This window comes from Centruroides vittatus, unplaced genomic scaffold (genome assembly GCF_030686945.1).
Source record: "Centruroides vittatus isolate TY-2023 unplaced genomic scaffold, ASM3068694v2 contig_417, whole genome shotgun sequence".
Lineage (NCBI taxonomy): Eukaryota > Metazoa > Arthropoda > Arachnida > Scorpiones > Buthidae > Centruroides > Centruroides vittatus.
The window spans coordinates 2,407,294-2,427,800 of NW_027122227.1; the positions used below are offsets into that span (position 1 = coordinate 2,407,294).

Below are 20,507 nucleotides of genomic sequence, written 5' to 3' on the forward strand. Positions count from 1 at the left end.
AACTGAGAGCATGATAAAATTATAAATGATTTGTCAATCTTTTTCATTCTATTTTAATTTATTATTAATGTTCGTTGTATCAAAATAGAAATAAGGAGAATGAATCCATGCATAGCGTTGACACAATTAAACATATTGAAGGAACTGTTATATTACATATCACATTTGCTGCCAAGCAGGATCAAGAAATTGGTAAAGAATTTGTGAAATTATTAAAGGTACTAAATAAATTTTTTATTTATATTTGTATTATAAATTTTAATTTATGAAAGTTATTGAAAATCACTTTTTTTTTATGTCTATAGAATAGTCAACATCAACCAGAACATTTGCTTTCTTCATTTTGCATTGCACTTGCTCTTTCAATTGCAAAAATGCAACGTTTTGAAGAACAAGTAAGATTATTTGTTATAATAAGTCTAAATAATTATAAATTTTTAAACAAACTAATTTTAAAATTTAAAATTATTTTTATTTGATAAAAAATAGTTTTTTAAAAATAAGAAATATATTGTAAAAGATGGATCTCTTTTCAGAAAGTCTGAATAATAATTTTTAAAAATTGGTGAAATTATTAATTTAGTCTTTTTGTGAATTGTAGATAATAGATGTCTTGAAACATATTGTAATTTATTATTTTCAAGAAAATGAAAAGAAAACTCATTCATATTGGATGAGAGAAATGTTATCAGCAAATTATAATTTGTCAGCTCTAATTTTGGAAACAATTAAAACCAGGTATGCATTTATATTTGTATGGATCTGCCAGAGAATATATAGTTTTTCTTTCATGTGATTAATTTTCATTCTTTAATTTTATTTTCAATCATTTTTCCAGAAAATATATTTCAAATTTGTTAAGAAATTTTGCTGTGCTAATACACTGTTGAGGATTAAAACTGGCTCTTTTTATATATGTGTTAATATGCTCATTGACAAAAAAGTTACACATCCACATAGAATTGTGTAATTATTGCAGTTAGATGAGTTAATATAATAGTTGTGATCTGATTGCATGCCAGATAATGTCATCAGGATACCTCAATAGCCTACAAAAAAGGCTTTTAGAGGCTCAGTGTGTTCAGAATTTCTAGTGTATCACTAAAAATTCTATACCTGTTGCTTGAAAGTTTTCAAACACCAGACATATCTGTATAATGATGCAACCAAAGATATTATACACAACTGATGAGGTTTGAGAAAGATTGCATCGTTGAGCTGAGTAAAGCAGGTGGTGGTCATTTTGATGAATTACTCTCTATTTGATCTATTCTGACTTGACTGAGAAGGTCCAGGAGACAGTGTGGATATATATATATATATATGCAGGCTTATATACATGGTGAGCAAGCTCTGGACAGTCCAGACAGATGATCAAGAGAGATGATAATTCATTATGAAACATATATCAACAACTGCAATGGCATTTTTGTCCATCATCCAGAGACAGGTAGAAGTCTCATGCCTGCCAATAGTACAAGTAAAGACTTGTACCATTGGCAGGCAAATTTGCATACGTGGTGATCACTGTGTGTCCTGCTCTTAGCACCCCAATATGGGTTCCTTTGCAGAGAAGCATGCACTGCTACAGAGATGAATTCTGGTTTGGGAATGGATGACTACTGATGATTTCAATCTTGCCTTTACTGATTAGCAACATACTGCTAAATTTACTTCCTTCCAGGCATTTTTAATCCGTTTAACTGCATCCAAAACGGTCAGTTGTTTAGCAAGTTGTGTTGCACTTTCAGCACTTTCCATCCGAACAAGCAAAAATTTTACAAGTTCTTTTCTGTATAGTATCTTAAACTCCCAGATTATGCTCTGATCTAATAGTTGAAGGTGGCTCGTAGTGTTGGTTGGAAGAAATTTCAATTCAGCATTTGAAAGTGAAATCTTGGGGGATGGCAGGCGGCCTTGTCCAGAAAAAGTAAAATTTTCCTGTTTTGGTTCCTCATTTTTTCATTTAATTTTTCTATCCATTCTTGAAAAATGTCTGCTGTCATCCAAGCTCTGGAGTTGGCTTCCAGGTCACACCTAAAGCAATGTCAATTCCTTTAAAGCATCTAGGTTGAAGTGACTTAGAAATGACCAATGCTGGTTCTTTCTCTTCTAATGTATTACACTTGTACACTTGTAGCTGACAGGGGCGGAAGACCAGATGCACTCAGTGGTATTACCTGGCTTGAAAATAAAGAAAAGAAGGCAGAAGGTGAAGGTGAAAATACAGAAAATAGGATAGGGGCAGAAAAAGTTAGGTATAGGGCGTCTTCATCGGATTTATTAAACCAAAATAAGTATAAAAAAAATAAAGTACAGAGATTAAATAAGAAACAGTACATTAGTAACATTGAAAATGTACCAAACACACACCCACTACACTTTGTGGAAGCGACTTAGGTAGTATTTACATTATATATATTTGTGATCAATTGTTGAAGAAAAGTTTACACTACACAAATGCACTCACTGTCGTGATGATCGAGAGTCAGATTCCAACACTCCAGTTGAAGCAAGGAAGTCCATGAGACTTTTAAAAAGTTTTTGATCTGTTACGAAGTTGTCCATTTTGCATGGCCAGTTGAGTCCTTGGGAGAGTGCAGTCCTTAGAAGTGGTTCTCATTCATGTGTGAAGTTATCACAGTCAAATATATAATGATGAACGTCTTGTATTGAGGTGTTGTTACAGCCGCATAAGGTAGTGTCTCTGTGACCAGACCGGTGAAGATAGGCCTCAAGGTTGCCATGTCCGGTAAAAATTTGTGTATTTATATATGTGATGGAAAGATGCTTCAGTTTAAGTCTTGTCTTTATGTTGGGGATGAAGGAAAATGTTATCCTTCCAGTGTTACCATTCTCCCATTCCCTCTGCCAAAGGCTGATAGCCGTAACATGAACAGTGTTCTTGATACTGGTGTAGGGAATGTCGCTGAACTTAGGAAGAATTTTCACTTAACTTTGCTTGTTTATCAGCTGCCTCATTGCCAACTAAGCCTGCATGTCCTTTTACCCAGGTTAACATGATTGAATTACTGTTGTTTTGGATTTCATGAAACACTATATGAGAAAAGTAACATGTTGGATTTTTGAGCTTTTGGATGGCGTTTTGGCTATCACTGCAAATCCTTACTACTTGGTTCTCAATCCCCATATTGCTAAGCTGATTAACATCTTTAAAAATGGTATTGAGAACCAAGTAGTAAGGATTTGCAGTGATAGCCAAACTGCCATCCAAAAGCTCAAAAATCCAACATGTTACTTTTCTCATATGGTGTTTCATGAAATCCAAAACAACAGTAATTCAATCATGTTAACCTGGGTAAAAGGACATGCAGGCTTAGTTGGCAATGAGGCAGCTGATAAACAAGCAAAGTTAAGTGCAAATTCTTAATGTATTACAACAAAACATTTCAGTTCAGTGTTCTTTTGCTATCTTGCCTCCTGAACACTTCTTTCCCTTTTCGATTAAAGTTTTATCCAGAATGGCACGAAACAAAGTCCTGTTTCATCTGTGTTATAGACATGGTGAAAATCATATCTATCTATCATCGAAAGAATATGTTATTTCCAATCTTCTACATTAACTTGATTGACGTCACCACTTTCACCACACAAGGTACGATAAACAATGTTATGACGCTTCCGGAAACTTTCCATTCATTGCTGGTGCAAAACGGTGAAATTCCTAATTTTTCTGCAAATTCACGTCCTTTTGCCTGAATGATTGGTCCACTCAAAGGAATCCATTTAACACTTGCCTTTTGAAACCACTCCCATATCAATTTGTTTATCTCTTCATTAGGCTGCTTTCTTTTTCATTTGCTATCCTTGTTTCCATTGCTTTCCCATTCCTCCAGTATCGACTTTTTCTGTTGCAAAATTTTGAAAATTTGCATTTTTCCACTGTTAAATTTCTCTGCTAATCTCCATTGTGATAAGTCATTTTCACTTTCTCTAATAACTTTAATATGATCTTCAAACGACAGCACTTCGCATCTCTTTCGTTTTTCCAACATTTTCGAACAAACAGAAATGAGTTTTCTTTGTAGCTGGACTAATCCATTAACACCTGCAACTAATTTCAAGAGTGGGAGAAGTGCTGGAGATGGGTTTGAACAAGAGTTTAGACTAATTCATTATACTAGGAGGAAGAAATGTTGTTGAGATGGGTTCGAACAATAGTTTAGGATAGATATATTCACAGAAGTGGTTGCTTATTACGGTTGTTGTATGTTGTTTCGAACCAAAAATTGCTTTCTGCGGTTGCGTTACACAGGTGGTCATTTAATACAGATAACTTATACGAAGACTCTATGTATAAACTATTCTGTGCCAGAAATTTTTGCCCGTTTTGACAGGTGCCTGTTGAATGCAGGTGGTTGCCTAAGCAGTTTTCACTGTATAGTTATAGAGAAATTAATACATTATTATTAGATATATTGTACTATTAATTACATTTCAGTAAATTTGGTTGGGATTATGTCACACAAAGTTTAGTTAAACTTGGATTTACACTTATGGATTCATTTGGTCCAAAAGGAACATTTGGTAAAATACCCGACATAGGTGTATTTCATACTGCATATACTCCAAATGAAAATGCATCTTCTTTAGGAGCTGAGATACTGCAAGAAACATTTAAGGTTTGAAATATTTTTTAATATACAAAATTAAATATATTTTTATTTAGTTTAATGTGAAAGTAAATTCAAATGTATTAATGTGTTCTAGATTCATGAAACTGTTAGAGAAGAAATTCTTCAGCAAATTTTAAATCGTGTAATAACCAAAACTTCAAGACCAGTTTTTCATTATATTGGTAAATTTCTGTTCACTTTAAAATTTACTTTTTCATTACTGTTTTATAACGTATGCAATATTTATTCATTACATTTCTTGCCTCTTGACTTCAGTTTACATAGTATTTAATTTATGAAAAACTTAATACATGGTCTAAATTAATCTAGAAAATGACTACATTATTGCTTAGAGTTTTTTGTATAATTTATAGTTAATATATTTTTACATTTTTTTTTTATTTATAGTCATATCAACTGCTTTTCGTTTATATCTGCTTGCTCATTTTTCTGCAATGTATTCTGTTTGAACATTTGTAGATGTTCCTACTGATAACTCAACTGGAATACTTGTTATTTTTAGTTTTTTTCAGCTTTTATAATTTTCTTCACTAAAAAACTATATTTTTTATTTCATTTTATCTATAGCTCAGGGGTTCCCAATTTGTGTTCCGCAGAGCCTTAGGATTTCGCCAATAACAATTTCAGGTTCCACAATAAAATCCATTAAGTCTAGTGATGTATGAATGTGCCAATGCAAATTTGGGACATGAGGTGTAATTGTTCTAGTCTCAGATCAAGTCCTTGCATGATGATACAAGGACTCAATCCAAGACTATACATGTGCTAAAGTTATTTATAGTTTTATAAACAGTGGGAACCAATTTATCAGTAATGGAACAAACTGAAATCATGATATAATGTTTGACAAAGTAATGGAAACTATAAAAACAGTAAAATATATGTTGTCACCACTGCACACAAATAATGTAAATTTAAAATTAAATTTGATTTACAATTTGAAAATTTCAAAACAACTTTTAAATGGTTTTTAAAAACATTGTTTTAATTTTAAATTGATTTGATTTCAATTTTAATTAATTAATTTTGATTATATTTAATTGTAGTTTTACTTTTGGTTTCAGTTTTGATGCAAATGAATACCTAGTATGCTTTAATTCATTTATATCTGCAGGGTTCCAACATTTGTTATTGTCAGAGTTCCAACATTTTTTATTAAGGTAAAAAGAGTTCTGTGATAAAAATAAGTTGGAAACCTCTGCTATAGATTATGCTAGTTATCATAAATACAAAATGCCTTGATCCAAAACAAATATAAATTTATCTCTGTAAGTAGCATAAATAAATATGAATCTACTTTATAGGTTGTGTGTCATAGATTTTGATAGCAAATTTGTATTGCAATAGTGTTTTAATGACGGATTTAGCAAAGTAATAGGTTGTGATTCAGTTATAAAACAGCAATGTTAATAATGAGATATAATAATGCAGTTATCAATGCAGTGAGAAACAACTCTCACTGGTTTCAGATGTGTTTGGTCTTTTTGTGAGAACAAGCTTGGTAGTATTAATAAATGAACATTTAATAAAAAGATTTTAGAAAATTTTTAAGGATAGATTTACTTTCTAGTTTATGAAGTTCTTTAGAGAGGATTTTGCCAATGTTTTGGTACAATTAGGATATATTCAATATCAACAGCTATGGCACTTTGGTAAGCTACACATTAAAAGATACAATATAGGAAAGTTGATTAAAGAGAAGTTAGGTCGAGAATGATGGAATAAAATATTTGTAAATAATTATTTTGTTTAAACTTTTAATTTTAAAAAAATACTGACATTCACTTTAAAATTTATTACTAGAATTTTGATTTTTGGGCAATTTTAAACATGGAAAGAGATTGGTGAATAGGCTGTTAATATCCTAATTTCAGGCAATAAAATTGTGAAAATAGGTTCCTGTCATATGAATTTTTATTCATGTTGACATTCTCAGCACATAACAATGAGCTGTTTCATATGTTCAGCTATTTTATTGACACTCTTTGTGTCTAACATGTTTTTGTAAACTAAAAATGAGCATTCAACACCATATGACATGACTGGAGCAAATTTAAGATTTGAGATAAGTTCAATGGGGACAGAAAATATATTTTTTCATGATTAATTTTTTACATTTATGCTTAAATCAGTTTTGTTGAATTTATTATTTGACTGAAAAGTACTAAATCATCTTAATCAATTTTTATTAAGATATATATTTAGGCTAAATTTTATAACAAATTTGTATATATATATATATATACTTATTAATATGTATTAATAAGTATATATATATATAATATTATATATTATATTATATTATTATTATATATAAATATTTTTATTGCATTAGATGTTATAGCTAAAACCATAAAGGCAGCTCCTCAACAACTATTAGATATTTTAAGAAAATTTCGGGAGATTTTAGATTATGTACCATTCCTCCCTTATCCTTCAGCAATCACATTTTTAAGAGCATTAACTCCATTATTAAAAATCAGTTCTCCTTTGAAAGATGCTCTCATGGTTGTTTTGCGAAAAGCATTGTTTCATAGGTAAGTATTTTTATTGTTTTTAATAATTGACATTTTTTTGAATAACTAAATTATAAAATTATTTATTGTTATAAAATAATTATCTTTTCTAGAGAAATAGATGCTCGCAAAGTTGCTATAAGTGGTTTTTTAATTGTTTTAAGAAATTTCAAATTACTCGAAGGATCGGGAAGTCAAAACTCCTACAGTCAATCTTCTATATCTCTTAGTCAAGTATATTTGTTTACACATTTTTAAATATCAGTTTAATTTAAGTTACTTAACATTAAAAAATCTTTATATAAATGACTAATTTAAAATGAAATTTTAATTTTTAATTAAAAATATTAAATTTTAAATATGTGTAACTACACTTTTATATTGTATTTATAAATAATCTTCTTGAAATTATTATATAAATATTTATATATATTAATAAATGAATTTTTTAATAATTAAAAAATAAAAAGTGCACTCTCACTAACTGAAGCTGTTTAATATTCAGGATTGTTCGGATTAGTGCAATTGTATATAAAGAAATGGAAATCAGGAATTATTACAAATACATACATACATACATATATATATATAAATATAAATAAGGTGACCAGACGTCTTGGATTTGGGTTGTTAGTCCTGCATTGAACACTGTCCCGGAAAGTGTCCCGCATTTGGTAAATGTAACATTTTCAACACGTTCGCAAGTTGTCAAGAACACAAAGTTGTCGTTTTCTTTTACTACTAGTAGCCCAGGACATGCCCTAGTGGGCGTTCTAGCAACAACGGTGTCATTTCGTGGTATAAATAATAAATTCCTATTGCAATAATAATATACTAAATTTATTAATTTCAATAATATCTAGGGGTGCCCCCTAGTGACCGTTCTAGGCATACCATGACAGATATACAAACAGCACCATCAAGTTTTTGAAAAAAATTTTTTTCTATAAAGAGTTATTTTTAAGTTTATTTATGCATTTATATATTTTTCTACTAAATTATTTATTAATGAATTAGTTTTTATTATTATATATATATGTATGTTGAAGGTCCACCCCATTTTTAGCTCCCACAACACAGAAGTGCCCTACACTTCAACCTAACATATCTGGTCACTTTATATTAATATTAAAATTTAAAAAATTTACAGATTAAAAAAATCTGTAATTTCTTTTGTTTTGGCTAGAGAATTTATCAGCAAAAGCTTTTCATGAAGTTTCTATAATTTCAGAATCCGGTGAGCAAGTCTCTCTTTTTCAGAAGTCCACTGATTGCATATGTTAAACTGGCCAGTACATTTCCATGTTTCAGTTTCTTAAAGTAGTTCTTTATGGTTTTCATTTTTATCATTTTTATTTCGGTTGTATTATACACAAATTCCAAATTTATTAAATTTGAATTTTTTCCTTTTTTTCCCCCTTCATCTAATGAATGGATTTGCATTTTATCTGCTTTCTTAAAAATAAAATCTTACAAAAAAATAACAAATTTAATGACTTTTTAAAGGAGTTTTCATTAATCTATTTAATGCATGGAACTACACTTTATTGAAAATATTTTAATATATATATATATTATATTATATTACTGCATATATACTGTATATATATATATGGACAAAATTGATTTGAATTAGCACAGGTAAAAATTAGCAAATGTCTTGTATTTTGAAATTGTCCAATTTTTTTCAATCAGAAAAAGCATAGTGTATTGATGATGTAATAATTTAAGAAAGCATTATATCATTTGTGAGACTATTTATTATTTAAGTAGGAAATTTTGTATTTTGAATTTCTTGTAATATTATTTAATATTTTTCCTCTGTCTCAAATTAACAGATTTAATACAATAATCATGTATTAAATCTTTCATCTATGGATATATGTTTAAACAAATTCATTATTTATTTTTTTTGTGAGAAAGAAAGAGGGGTTTGAATCCTGTTGGATCAGAGCAAAATTTGATGATCTAAAAGTGAAGTAGATTTTGATTCACTTGGTGAGACAATTTTGGAGTACTTCACTTCAAGGAAGAGAACTATTTTGAATTATAAGAAATTCACTTGAATGTTGGTTTAATGAGGATTTACTCAATAGTTCTGCAATGACTTCTTTCAATATTCTACTTTCTCCATTTTTAACATTTTTCAAACTTACTTTCTTTGTTAATATATATATATTAACAAAAGATGAACAATATTTTTAATAATGGACAATTCATTTTCTCATAAAATAAGACTCTCTACAACCCATAATTTACAACAAAGTACAACTAAGCAATAAAAAACAAACATAACTCTTCATAATCCTTTTCATAACCCCTTCTGGGTTCTTCCTCGGGTTTTCTTAATTTTCATTTTCTCATTGTTTTGGTTTGAAATTTGAAATGTTGAAACTTTATACAGTGTAGCCTAGGCTTGTATTTTTTTCTGAAGATGCACTTTATATCAATTTCTCAATACTATCTCTTTATATATATTATTTTATGTATTTTTTTTTTAAAGTCTGAATACTGATTAATCTTTGATCAACTAGCCTGTAAGTTAAGTCTTGTATTATATAATTTTTTGATTGATAACATTTTAATTTTCATCTAATATCACATCTGTTGTTTGATCAAAAAGACAATTTTCTATCTGTAAGTCTTCCATTTGCCAACTTCATAAATTTTATTGATCAATGAATAATATTTGTAAAATATTAAAATATGTTTAGAAATATGTTAAAAAATTAAAATTTTTATTATTTTAATTTCAAAGATTTTGTATTCATATTGTTTAAAGATTCTATTTATTCTATTCTATTTACATTCTTTGTTAAAGAAATATAAATTACATAATTTTAATAGGTTCGAATTGAAGTACACATGAATCATCAACCAGGTTCATTTGAAGCATTATGTTTGGAATTACTGGGAACTCTTAGAAGAGTTTTTACACAACAGTCAGATATTAGATCATTATTGTATGAGGTAAACAATTACTATGTAAAGCCAAATTTCCGTTATTTATTTTTAACCCGTTCAAGATTCATGTTACAGTAAGACCCCGCTTAACACAGGGGACGTGTTCCCAGATGACAAAGTGCTAAATGAAACAGTGTTAAAAGATGTCATTATAACATAGAGTAAATAGGGAAAGGGGAACAGGCGACCAAAAATACAGATTTTCCTTTAGTTTTAAGTTATTTTTATATTAATTTGCATAATAATATATGTTAAATAACACATAAACATATTGAAACAGAAATATAAAGTTCATTTTTTGTGATGAAGATCCTGGCTCCTCTGAAATTCTTGTTTTTTGCCATAAAGTCACATAGTTTCATTTCTCGCTTTTTTTTCTTTCCTGAAGCAAATGTCAGTAGCAGAAGATTGCATCCAAAACCGCCTCATTTTGCTTTTGCATTCCTTTCAAAATTTGGATCATTTGTTACAATTTGATGAACGATTTCTGTTATCGTTACCAAACTTTTACTAAGGAAATCTGTAGAGAAATTCTTTGGGTACTTTGTTTTCAGAATCTCTATTTTTCATTTCTACATGCATTCCTTGTTCTGCCAGTTCTTGAAGGTTGTCTTTGGTAAGGCTCTCGCCAGAAACCTGCAGTAACTCCTCAATATCCTGCTTGTCTACATCTCCTAGACCTGCTGTATCAATTAGGCTCTTCTCGTTGAGAATTTTTGGATACCTTCAGACATAACTTCTTCCACACTTCGTTCATGCATTTATCAGTTAATTCTTGCCAAGCAAAGTCAATATTGCCTACAGCATCCATGTTGTTATATTTTTTCCAAAATTGCATTATAGATTTAAGGAAAGTACAGCATTACGACAAATTGCTGCCTTTTGCCAATTGGTTCGTGTTTGGGAATAATCAATGAAATGCTGTGATAATTTGAATCAGTGTAAATTTTGAGCTTTTTTAGGCTTCGAGCAGACCACGTTATATTGAATCAGCGTTAATTGAGGCAGCATTAAGTGGGGTCTTACTGTATTGTAAAATTTCTTAAATTTTAATTTATTATAAGCAAAAACAATATGATTATTTACAAGTAATGAAATACATTGAAATGAAATGAGAAAAATAAATAATAGGCAATAAATAATATAAAATGGGTCATTTTTTTTATTTAGACTGAAAATTAATAATCTTATATAATATTTTTAAAAATTATAAATCATATCAATGTTAATTAGAATAATAAAAATATTTATAACAGTATGAAAAACATAAAATTTGTAAATATCTCATTCTTGAATAAATTATTCTAAAGATAAAACATTGAAAGATATTGATAGTAAAGGAGATAAATGCTTTTTTGATGGAAATATGGCTTATTAAAATCTGTATTTTAGTAGTTTTTACTTAATTTTTTGAACAAAGAAATAAATAGTTTTTGATATAATACAATGTAATTTAATACATTTATTTCATTAGCAAAATTTTGCATATTATAATATACAGTAGAACCCTGATTAACTGACGTTCCACATTATCTGAGATAAACCTGCAATACACTACTTTTCTTACACTGTAATTCATAAAAAGTTTAGAATAACAACATTTATTACAAAATTATTGGTTTCTGTTACCTTTTAACATTTAACTTCAATGTGAGAGAAACCATTCATATTAAAATGTAACTACAATAATAAACATATTTTAATTCTTGAACTATTTTAAGTGTTAGACGTATAATGAATGTTGTAAAAATTGTTGTTCTTATATATTGTTAAATTCTCTAAGGTATAAAAAGAGGCTTTAAATTGATATACCATATAAATTTTATATATTCATAATTTTTAATTTGAAATGGCCATTGTTTTATCTGCATTTTTGGTTATCTGAGATAGCATCAGTTTACATTACCATAGATTAATTGGGGTTCTACTGTAATACTAATAATAAACCAAAAACCAATTTTCATTTACTGAATTCAAATAAAAATGAATGCAAGTCTTGTTTATCAATAATTAGTATTGTTCTGTAATTGACACTTTGGTTAAAATTAATTTTCATTGTTATTAAATAACAAAATAAACACACAAAGTGAGATAATAATAAAACATTAAATAAATTTTAAATATTTTATATTAAATTTTTTACTATTGTTAAATAGTACAAATAAAAGATATTATTTATAACAAATACATTTTCGATTGAGTGTTATATTTTGGAATAAAAATATATTATTTTAAAAAAGTTTAACTTTTAAATGATACTCAATATATATTTATTAATGCATTCTTATATTTTAAGGACAAATGAATTGCCTTAAAGTTGTTGTTATTTTTATTAGGGCCTTCATGAAGTCTTGTGCAGAAATCTGCAATTATCTGATGCTATCTTTGAACTTCTAATGAATCAAGTAAGTATTTGTAATACATTTTCAAATTTTAATTTTAATTTTTAAAGGTATACCAATGATAATAGATTTATAAATGTCTGAAAATATTTATTCTTTAATGTAATTTAATTTTTCATAATTATTTGAGATTCACCATGAATTATTATTATTATTATTGTTGTTATTGGTGGTGTAATAGATTGTATCCTACTTGGTTGATATTGGTGCATAGTCCTATGCCAAATTTGTGGTTCAGTTGCCGAAAGAGCTATAACTTTGTTTATGTGCTTTTTACGTATCTGAGAATTTCTTGACTTTGTGATATCTGTTTAGTAATTGGCTGCTTTCTGTATGTGATGTATGTACTGTTGTTAAGACTAATTTTTCTCAACTTTTGTATGTTATATGATTCATTTGCAACAGAGAACTGTAGACATGATAAGTATCTTCTTCATTCTCTACAGGCATTTTATTTTCTGGACAAGTCTTGAATATTTATTAATTTTTGGGTGTGTATATTTTGTATGTTATGAGTGTTTGGGATGGACATGTCTATGATGTAAATGGTTTTTTGTGTTGTTTGTCAGTGAACATGATATCTGGTCTATTGCAATGATGGTTTTGTCTGTGATTATAGCTTGGTCATAGTATATTTTGTGTGTGTTGTTTTCTAATGTTGTTGTTTTCTGTTGTTTGTGGTGTATTTCTAGTATGGTAGCAGGGTATGCTTAAATTGAGTAAAATGAAGGCATACAGGTAGTATATTTTGTACACTAATAAATATGTACTCCTTTTACTATTTTTTAAAAATTAAATTCTAGAATTTCTTTATTTTTATTTTTTACTGCTATTTGTGGTGATATTTGTCAGAAATAAATGAAAATGGTAAAAATATTTAGAATGACTCAGATCTTAAAATTAAGTCCCATTTTCTAGTATTTTTTCAAAATTTTGTATTTTGACAGTCCTATCATATTGTTGATATATTATGATAGAATAGTAATTCTTCACGTTTTGTAAAAGCATACTGATCTATAGTATGCTATGATGTATTTTATTTTACTAAAATTAAGATTACAAATTACAAGTTTTCGATAATGCACAATTATATTTCTAAAAAAAAAAAAACAAGAGTAAAATAGTACACAGAAATATTTACTGCTAAATGAATTCAAATTTTCAGATGTAATGACTACATTTTAGTCATACCATAATGATAATTTACAATGTAATAATGTCTATAAAGCAGACACCAAAGTTTTGAGTTTTTTTCATGATATGCTTTATTAAAACTATTGGATGGAATAAGTATGGAATCTCTACTCAAAAATAAATGGTAACGGTGATCATTTCTTTGTGCTCTTCTAGATTGCATTCCACAGATTGAGAACCACTGGGATAATGTTCAAATAATATGCTGCATTATGTAATGTAACTAGTTTTATGAGTTTGCTTGGTTTATAGTAACTGTTTAATTAATTGAAATATGAGTATATCTGCCAATTCTTATTTCAAAACATTAATTATGAATAGGAAATATGAATTAGTAAATCATGATGTTTATCACAGAATAATGAAAATAAACTGTATAGATTTATCAGAAACAAAATGACTAACAATTTTATTAAAATGCTAAATATGTTTTTAAACAATACGTGATATTTTGATGTTAAAAAAAAAGAACTTAAATCTGTTGGAATATGAAAAATTCAAAATAGAATAGAATATCAGATTAGATTATTTTTTAAAACTATGGCTTTGCATATCATTTAGATAAATAATATTTTAAGTTTTTGTAATTAATAAGAAAAATTAGCAATGTTTCATGTCAGTTAAAATAACATTAATTGAAAACTTTAATAATTCATTATAAACATAGAAAATACAATATAACACATAATACAAAATACATATAGTCTTGAGCGTTGAATCATTTTACACACAGTTCATTTAATAAGTAAGTTTAAATAATCAAAAGAGAAATAATCCACAATATTTATTCATGTATATAAGTAAGAGAACAAAAAAAGAATATATGATTACAAATATGTATTTTATTTCAAATTAACTATATAGTTTAATTTTTTTTCTCATGATGAAATGTTTTCTAATATTTATAAAATAAAAATATATTTTATTTTAATATGTGTATTGTGAATCTGGAAATTATAGGAATGATAAAAGGAATATTTTGCATTCTAATATGCATTCTAATATGCAAAAGTAAAAACTGTTTTGCAAAATATATATAACTAGAAACTGCTCTGTTGAGCATGACAGAATACTTTTTAAGAGAAAATACAGATTGAAGAATTGAGAAGAATAAAGATTTTAAGAAATTCAAAAAGAGTTGCTAATATTTCTATAAATTAAGGCCCTTGACAAAGCCATTTTTACTCAATGTTGCTCAAGTCAGACTTCACGGCTTTCAGGCGTCTCAGTTTTTCTTATTCTTTTAGATCTAGAATTTACTTGACCAATTTTACTCTTACACTTTCCCCTAGGCTATTGTGAGTCTTTTTAATTCCACATTGATAAAACAAAGATGAATTGTATGTACATTAGTTAGATGAGTGATAATGCTTTCTAAATAATGGGTTCGTTAGCTCATTACTTTCGATTGTATAATAAAACATCACATGGTTCCTATTGAAAGATTTTTTAAAAATTTGTTATAGAAGTGACAGGATGTGGCTATCTTTTTTTCAAGTTTAAATTTTAAATTTAATGAAGTAACTTTAAAATATGCCATTTGCCAAAATATTTAAAAATGCAACTTAAGGGAAATTCTGTCATCAAGCACGAACTAAGCGAGGTCACTGACATCACTGCAATTTAAGTGTGATCACCAATCCAGAAAATGATAAAACGTTTATTCTATAGCTAATATTTTTGCAAAATAAGTAGCCTATACCTTCTGTTAGAATATAAGATAAATATAACCAAATTTCATCTGGATTGGACAAAAATTGCAGGAATTCACACATGCACACACACCCACACACAGATGATGGCTTTTATATCATTAATTGATTTTTGTTTTTATACTATTTTTCTATATATATAAGATTTTAATAAATGAATAAAATATAAACTGTTGTTAGATTTATTGCATTTATTATATAATAATTTTAGTTTTATTTTATCTGATAGGATATATTTTATTCTAATAAAAATAATATAATTTCAGTTTGAAAAATATTATGAGAAAGATAAAGAAATTAGTCCACCTCTTAAATTAGAAAGCTGTATAGATTTGAAATATGAAGAAATAACTATAATTGAACCTTTAGTAAGTAAATTTTAAATTATATTACATAAAAATTTCAATTTACTTAAATAAATAATAATAAAAATTTAATATAAAAATGTTAAGTATTTTTATATTAATTAAATTTTAAATTACTTTAAAATATAATTAATATATAATATATAGAGTCTGACAAAAATAACAAATTGTTCTTCAATAATGTTTTTCTCATAATACATACAATGTTTTTTATGTGGATTATAGAACTTTAGGGATGGAGATTTGTTATCTGTACCTTGCCAATTTTTTTTTTTTTTTTTATCAGTTAGTCATGAAATACTGGGAATTAAGAGAGTGCATTTATACAATGGAGCTACTTATTTTAACAGTTTGTAACAGAAACTCTGTGAGCATTTCAAAGAGAACTTAACTGATATGAATATTCTTCTCATCTCACTATTAATCTTGGGTACAACAATGGTATAAAGATTATGTTTGTAACAAAAAGTCACCAGATTGGGATCATTTGATATGTACTGTACATTGAAAATAGTGCCAAAGCCATAACACCTGCACAGCAGATTAGAAAATTAGTTTACCACTCATCAAAGTTGATCAAAAAAAGATCTTACCACTCATTGCACTACAGTTTTATTGAACAGAAATTTAGAAAATCTTACATTAATACCATCAAAATCTAGCTTATTTCAATGTTTGAGAGACAGTGAACAAGTGAGGAAGACTATCTTGTATTGAAAATAAGAGATTGTAAAATAAACTTTAAAACTTACAATTTAATATAATATGAAAATGTTTTCATTTGTAAGTGTTTATTATTTTACTGTACCTTTTATAATATTATATATAGTGTCCACTTAAACATCTATCTGTGGCAAAAGAGATCCTTACAGTATTGCAAGAGTGTATACATATTATGCATGCTTATTCCTGCACTAAAATAATCAAAGGGGATCATCAATTTAAGACAATTTAGCATAACATACAAATAATCTTACTGTAAAGCAGGGGTGTCCAATCCGCGGCCCGCGGGCCGCATGCGGCCCAAGGCAAGTTCTAAAGCGGCCCAATGAACGCTTAAACAAAACCGACAAATTTTTTAATTTTATTTTTATTTATTCATTTAAATGGCATAAACTCAAAAAGAAGTTTCACAAAGCTGTAAACTTTTATATTTTATTTTTGAGTGGAAAGGAAATGTTTTCAAATACTTGAAAATGTGTGAATGAGGAAGGAATACTAAATAAAGCTGGAGTTGTGGCTCAAAGGATTATAGACCCAAATTCGGGGAATCGAGAGAAAGGCCAAAAGATAAAAAGTAGTGAGAAAGTTAAATAGACCTTCTGTTATGCAAATATTGACCCTTAATTTTCCATCCTTCCTCACTTCTTTATCTTTTGTCCTTGCATTTGGGTCTATAATCCTTTGAGTTCCAACTCCAGCTTTATTTAGTATTCCTTCCAGCGTTGCAAGATTTGGCTACTTTGCGCCAAATTTGGCTACCCATTTTTTTAGTTTGGCGTAAAAAATATCATTTGGCGCATTGGCTACTTTCTGGGTTACAAATTATTTATAAATAAAAATTCAAATAAAAATGCACTTTAAAATGGTGTTTCGCCATTTTTTATTAATTAGAGACCCAAATAAACCAAATATTTGTGTTTTTCAAATAAATTTTTGTTTGTCTCCTTTATAATAAATGAATTTATCTATTTCTAAGTAAAAATTGAAAGTGTCTGTAGAAGTAATTTTTTTAAATATCCTTTTTCCTGATAAAGTTTTAATACTTATTACTATAATTTAGACATGTTAATCCTTAGATATACTTGTATATCTAAGGATTGGACCACAAGTATATACAAGGGCGTCGCCAGAGGGGGGCAGAGGGGCAGTTGCCCCTCCCTAGACATGTGAAAAATATTATTTAAATGCTAAGTCATTTATTGCCCGATTTATAATTCCCGCGCGAAAAACGCAAGAAGATTATGTTTTATAAATAAATAATGACTAACCCGTTACAAAGCTATACATCCACAAGAGCCGAATTATCGGGCTAGAGTTGGCTATAATAAATAAATAATTAATAAGACAATTTGGCACTAGAGCTTGGCGTTAGGCGCCATCTCTTACTAAACTTAATAATTATAATTAAATTAAATAAATAATTTTAATAATTTGGAACTGGAGGAAAAGAAATCGGCCCGAAGCGGGACTCGAACCTGCAACTTCTGCTATTCGTGCAGACACATTACCAGTTACGCTACTTGGACCTTCAGTCCGACTGCCTCCTCCAGTATATATAAGCTAACACGACGACCATCGACGGCCATGTTTATGTTTTAATTAAAATAATCTTCTTAAGCTTCTTAAAATTTATGAATCGTTTTTATTTTACCTACATACAATTCATATCCTCTATCAATTTATATCATCTTGCCCCCCCTGGCCCATTGGCTGGCGATGCCCTTGAGTATATACAAGATACTTGTGGCCCAAAACTCCATGACTTCTTTCAATGTGGCCCAGAGAAACAAAAAGATTGGACATCCCTGCTGTAAAGGATAAAGATAACACTAGACATTAATACAAAAAAGTAAGCTTTATTTTGTTAAACATGTTCAAAATGATTGCCTTCAGTGGCAATACAAAGATGTAGACAGTCAAACATGACATTATGGATGGCAGATAACATTCCTGATTTTACAGACCTGTCATATTCATCTCTCCAGTTCACTAACATCATACAGCACTGATACTTTTAGGTAATCTTACAGAAAAAATTCAGAGGGTTCAAATCTGGGGATTGTGGTGGCCATAGAACAGGACCATGTTGTCCTCTGCAGTGGTTACAAATTTATTCTGAGAGCCACTGATGCACATCTAAGAAATGAGGTGGTGTGCTACTGTAGTTGTGCTAATGGCAAGGTATCAAACCATTTGTCCACCACCACTATTAGGATATTCAGATATCAGTCACTATGGGACCGAGAAATAGCTCACTCCAATTCCAAATAAGACATTTTGGGTATAATGCTATTAAATTTTGGTGGTTAGTTAAAGGTTGATGGGGAGATTCCTACCCTATTCCTACCCTCAAAATGAAACTTTTTGCCATTTCATAATAATTAAAAAAATAAAAGTTTTTAATAATAAAATATAACAGATGGTGTCATACATGCAGTTTTAAATGTTGCCGGGAAAGTTAACTTTGTTAAGTTAATCATTGCTGGATTTTTAAAAAAATACTTTTAAAATTTGCATTCAAGGTTACTATATACACTCAAGTTATACTTTAAGATTTGAAGATTTGACTATTTTTTTGGTTTATTTGAATGTGTGTAGCAAGAATGAACAAGCATACAGGTGGCAAATAAATGATGTCATGAAACTGACTTTGCCATTGACTTGAGTACTTAGCTGCTTGCCACCTAATTTACTCAATTTGTTCCAACTGTATTCTGCAGTTTGTTTGTATAATTGCATTTCTTTCAATATAAAATAGTTTTTATATGTTATTTGGTGTTATATAAACATGAAAATTCACATGTTGAATATAAACAGTTGTATAAAAAAAGAAAATTGAAATCAAATAATATAAATTTATTAAATTTTATGGTTAAAGTGTACCTAGGTAACCCAAATGGTGGCACTTCTGTTATGTTAGGTTAGATTAGATTAACTATATTTTTAGTAGACATTTCCTTTTTTTTCTTTTGTTTAATAACTACCATGAATCAATAACTAGTGACGTTTAGCATGCGGTGGCCTGTCGGCAGCTCTCCTCCAGGAGGTCAGTCAGGAGCACAAATAGTCGGAAGCGCGGCCATAGCACCACCATTGGGGTTACCTAGGTATACTTTGACTAATTTTATAAGTAAGTTACAATTGTTTGTCCTCTGATTTATTAACTAAAATTGAAATAGTTTGTTTAAAGGCATCTTATTACATTAATTGGCTTATTATATGATTTTTACTGGTTTTCAAGATCTGGAACTAATCTTTCATTTTTCCCATACAGTGTTTTTTATGTGGTTTCTTTTTACACCAAATTTTAGATTGTATTATCACATAAACACAGAATCGGGTGCATTTTATTTAAATAGATGAATTGGATCAATTATATGAAAACTTTAAATCATATGAAACAACTAAATGAAAATACTTTGTAAATATGCAATAATATTTTACAAGCAGTTTTGTTTCATTCAGTTTTTTGGCTTAAAAAGTATTTATTTACTGTGTATTTATTTTGATAAAAAATTCTTTACTTTTTGAATGATTTCAGCCTCATTTATTGACTTGTATCCAGTTATGTGTATCTACAATATTACAAAAGACATCTAATGATGACGATGATGATTGCGAACAATCTACCTGTTTTAATTTTTTAAAGTCATCTCTAGATCATCTGACTAAAAGAATAATTTCTACTGATTTCGAAGATTTTGATTTGGTAAATAGGAGAAAACATTTTTACTTGTAAACACTAAAATTTAATAAAATTATAAAAATGTTATACATTCCATTCAAGGATTGTTCTTCTGATTTTTCAACTGCAACTTCTGTTGGAAGACGAAATCATTTAATTGCATCTTTATTATTAGGGGTTCATGAAGCATTAATGGAATATACATTTTCAACTGGAAATATCAGGTATAAACTATACAGAAATAAAAATTAAATTAAGAATAATAAAAGAAAGGTGATGTTAAAAAAC

General features: G+C 28.4%; 2 protein-coding genes across 6 annotated transcripts in view; one reads left to right on the forward strand and one right to left on the reverse strand.

Moving 5' to 3' along the window:
• LOC136976684 (histone H4) overlaps window positions 1-20,507 on the reverse strand; it is a 186,223-nt gene that overhangs the window by 103,180 nt on the left and 62,536 nt on the right. The gene's annotated exons all lie outside the window — the stretch shown is intronic.
• The window catches only part of FANCI (Fanconi anemia complementation group I), a 46,388-nt gene that overhangs the window by 18,530 nt on the left and 7,351 nt on the right, over window positions 1-20,507 (forward strand). For 4 of the 5 annotated variants that reach the window (XM_067272018.1, XM_067272022.1, XM_067272021.1 and 1 more), the window contains exons 10-21: window positions 89-218; window positions 306-395; window positions 602-738; window positions 4,463-4,643; window positions 4,732-4,819; window positions 6,994-7,195; window positions 7,288-7,408; window positions 10,022-10,144; window positions 12,475-12,543; window positions 15,713-15,814; window positions 20,076-20,243; window positions 20,322-20,443. In XM_067272018.1, the coding sequence (XP_067128119.1) occupies window positions 89-218; window positions 306-395; window positions 602-738; window positions 4,463-4,643; window positions 4,732-4,819; window positions 6,994-7,195; window positions 7,288-7,408; window positions 10,022-10,144; window positions 12,475-12,543; window positions 15,713-15,814; window positions 20,076-20,243; window positions 20,322-20,443 (1,533 nt within the window). The remainder of the gene's footprint in view (window positions 1-88; window positions 219-305; window positions 396-601; window positions 739-4,462; window positions 4,644-4,731; window positions 4,820-6,993; window positions 7,196-7,287; window positions 7,409-10,021; window positions 10,145-12,474; window positions 12,544-15,712; window positions 15,815-20,075; window positions 20,244-20,321; window positions 20,444-20,507) is intronic. The other variant, XM_067272023.1, reaches the window with a different exon arrangement.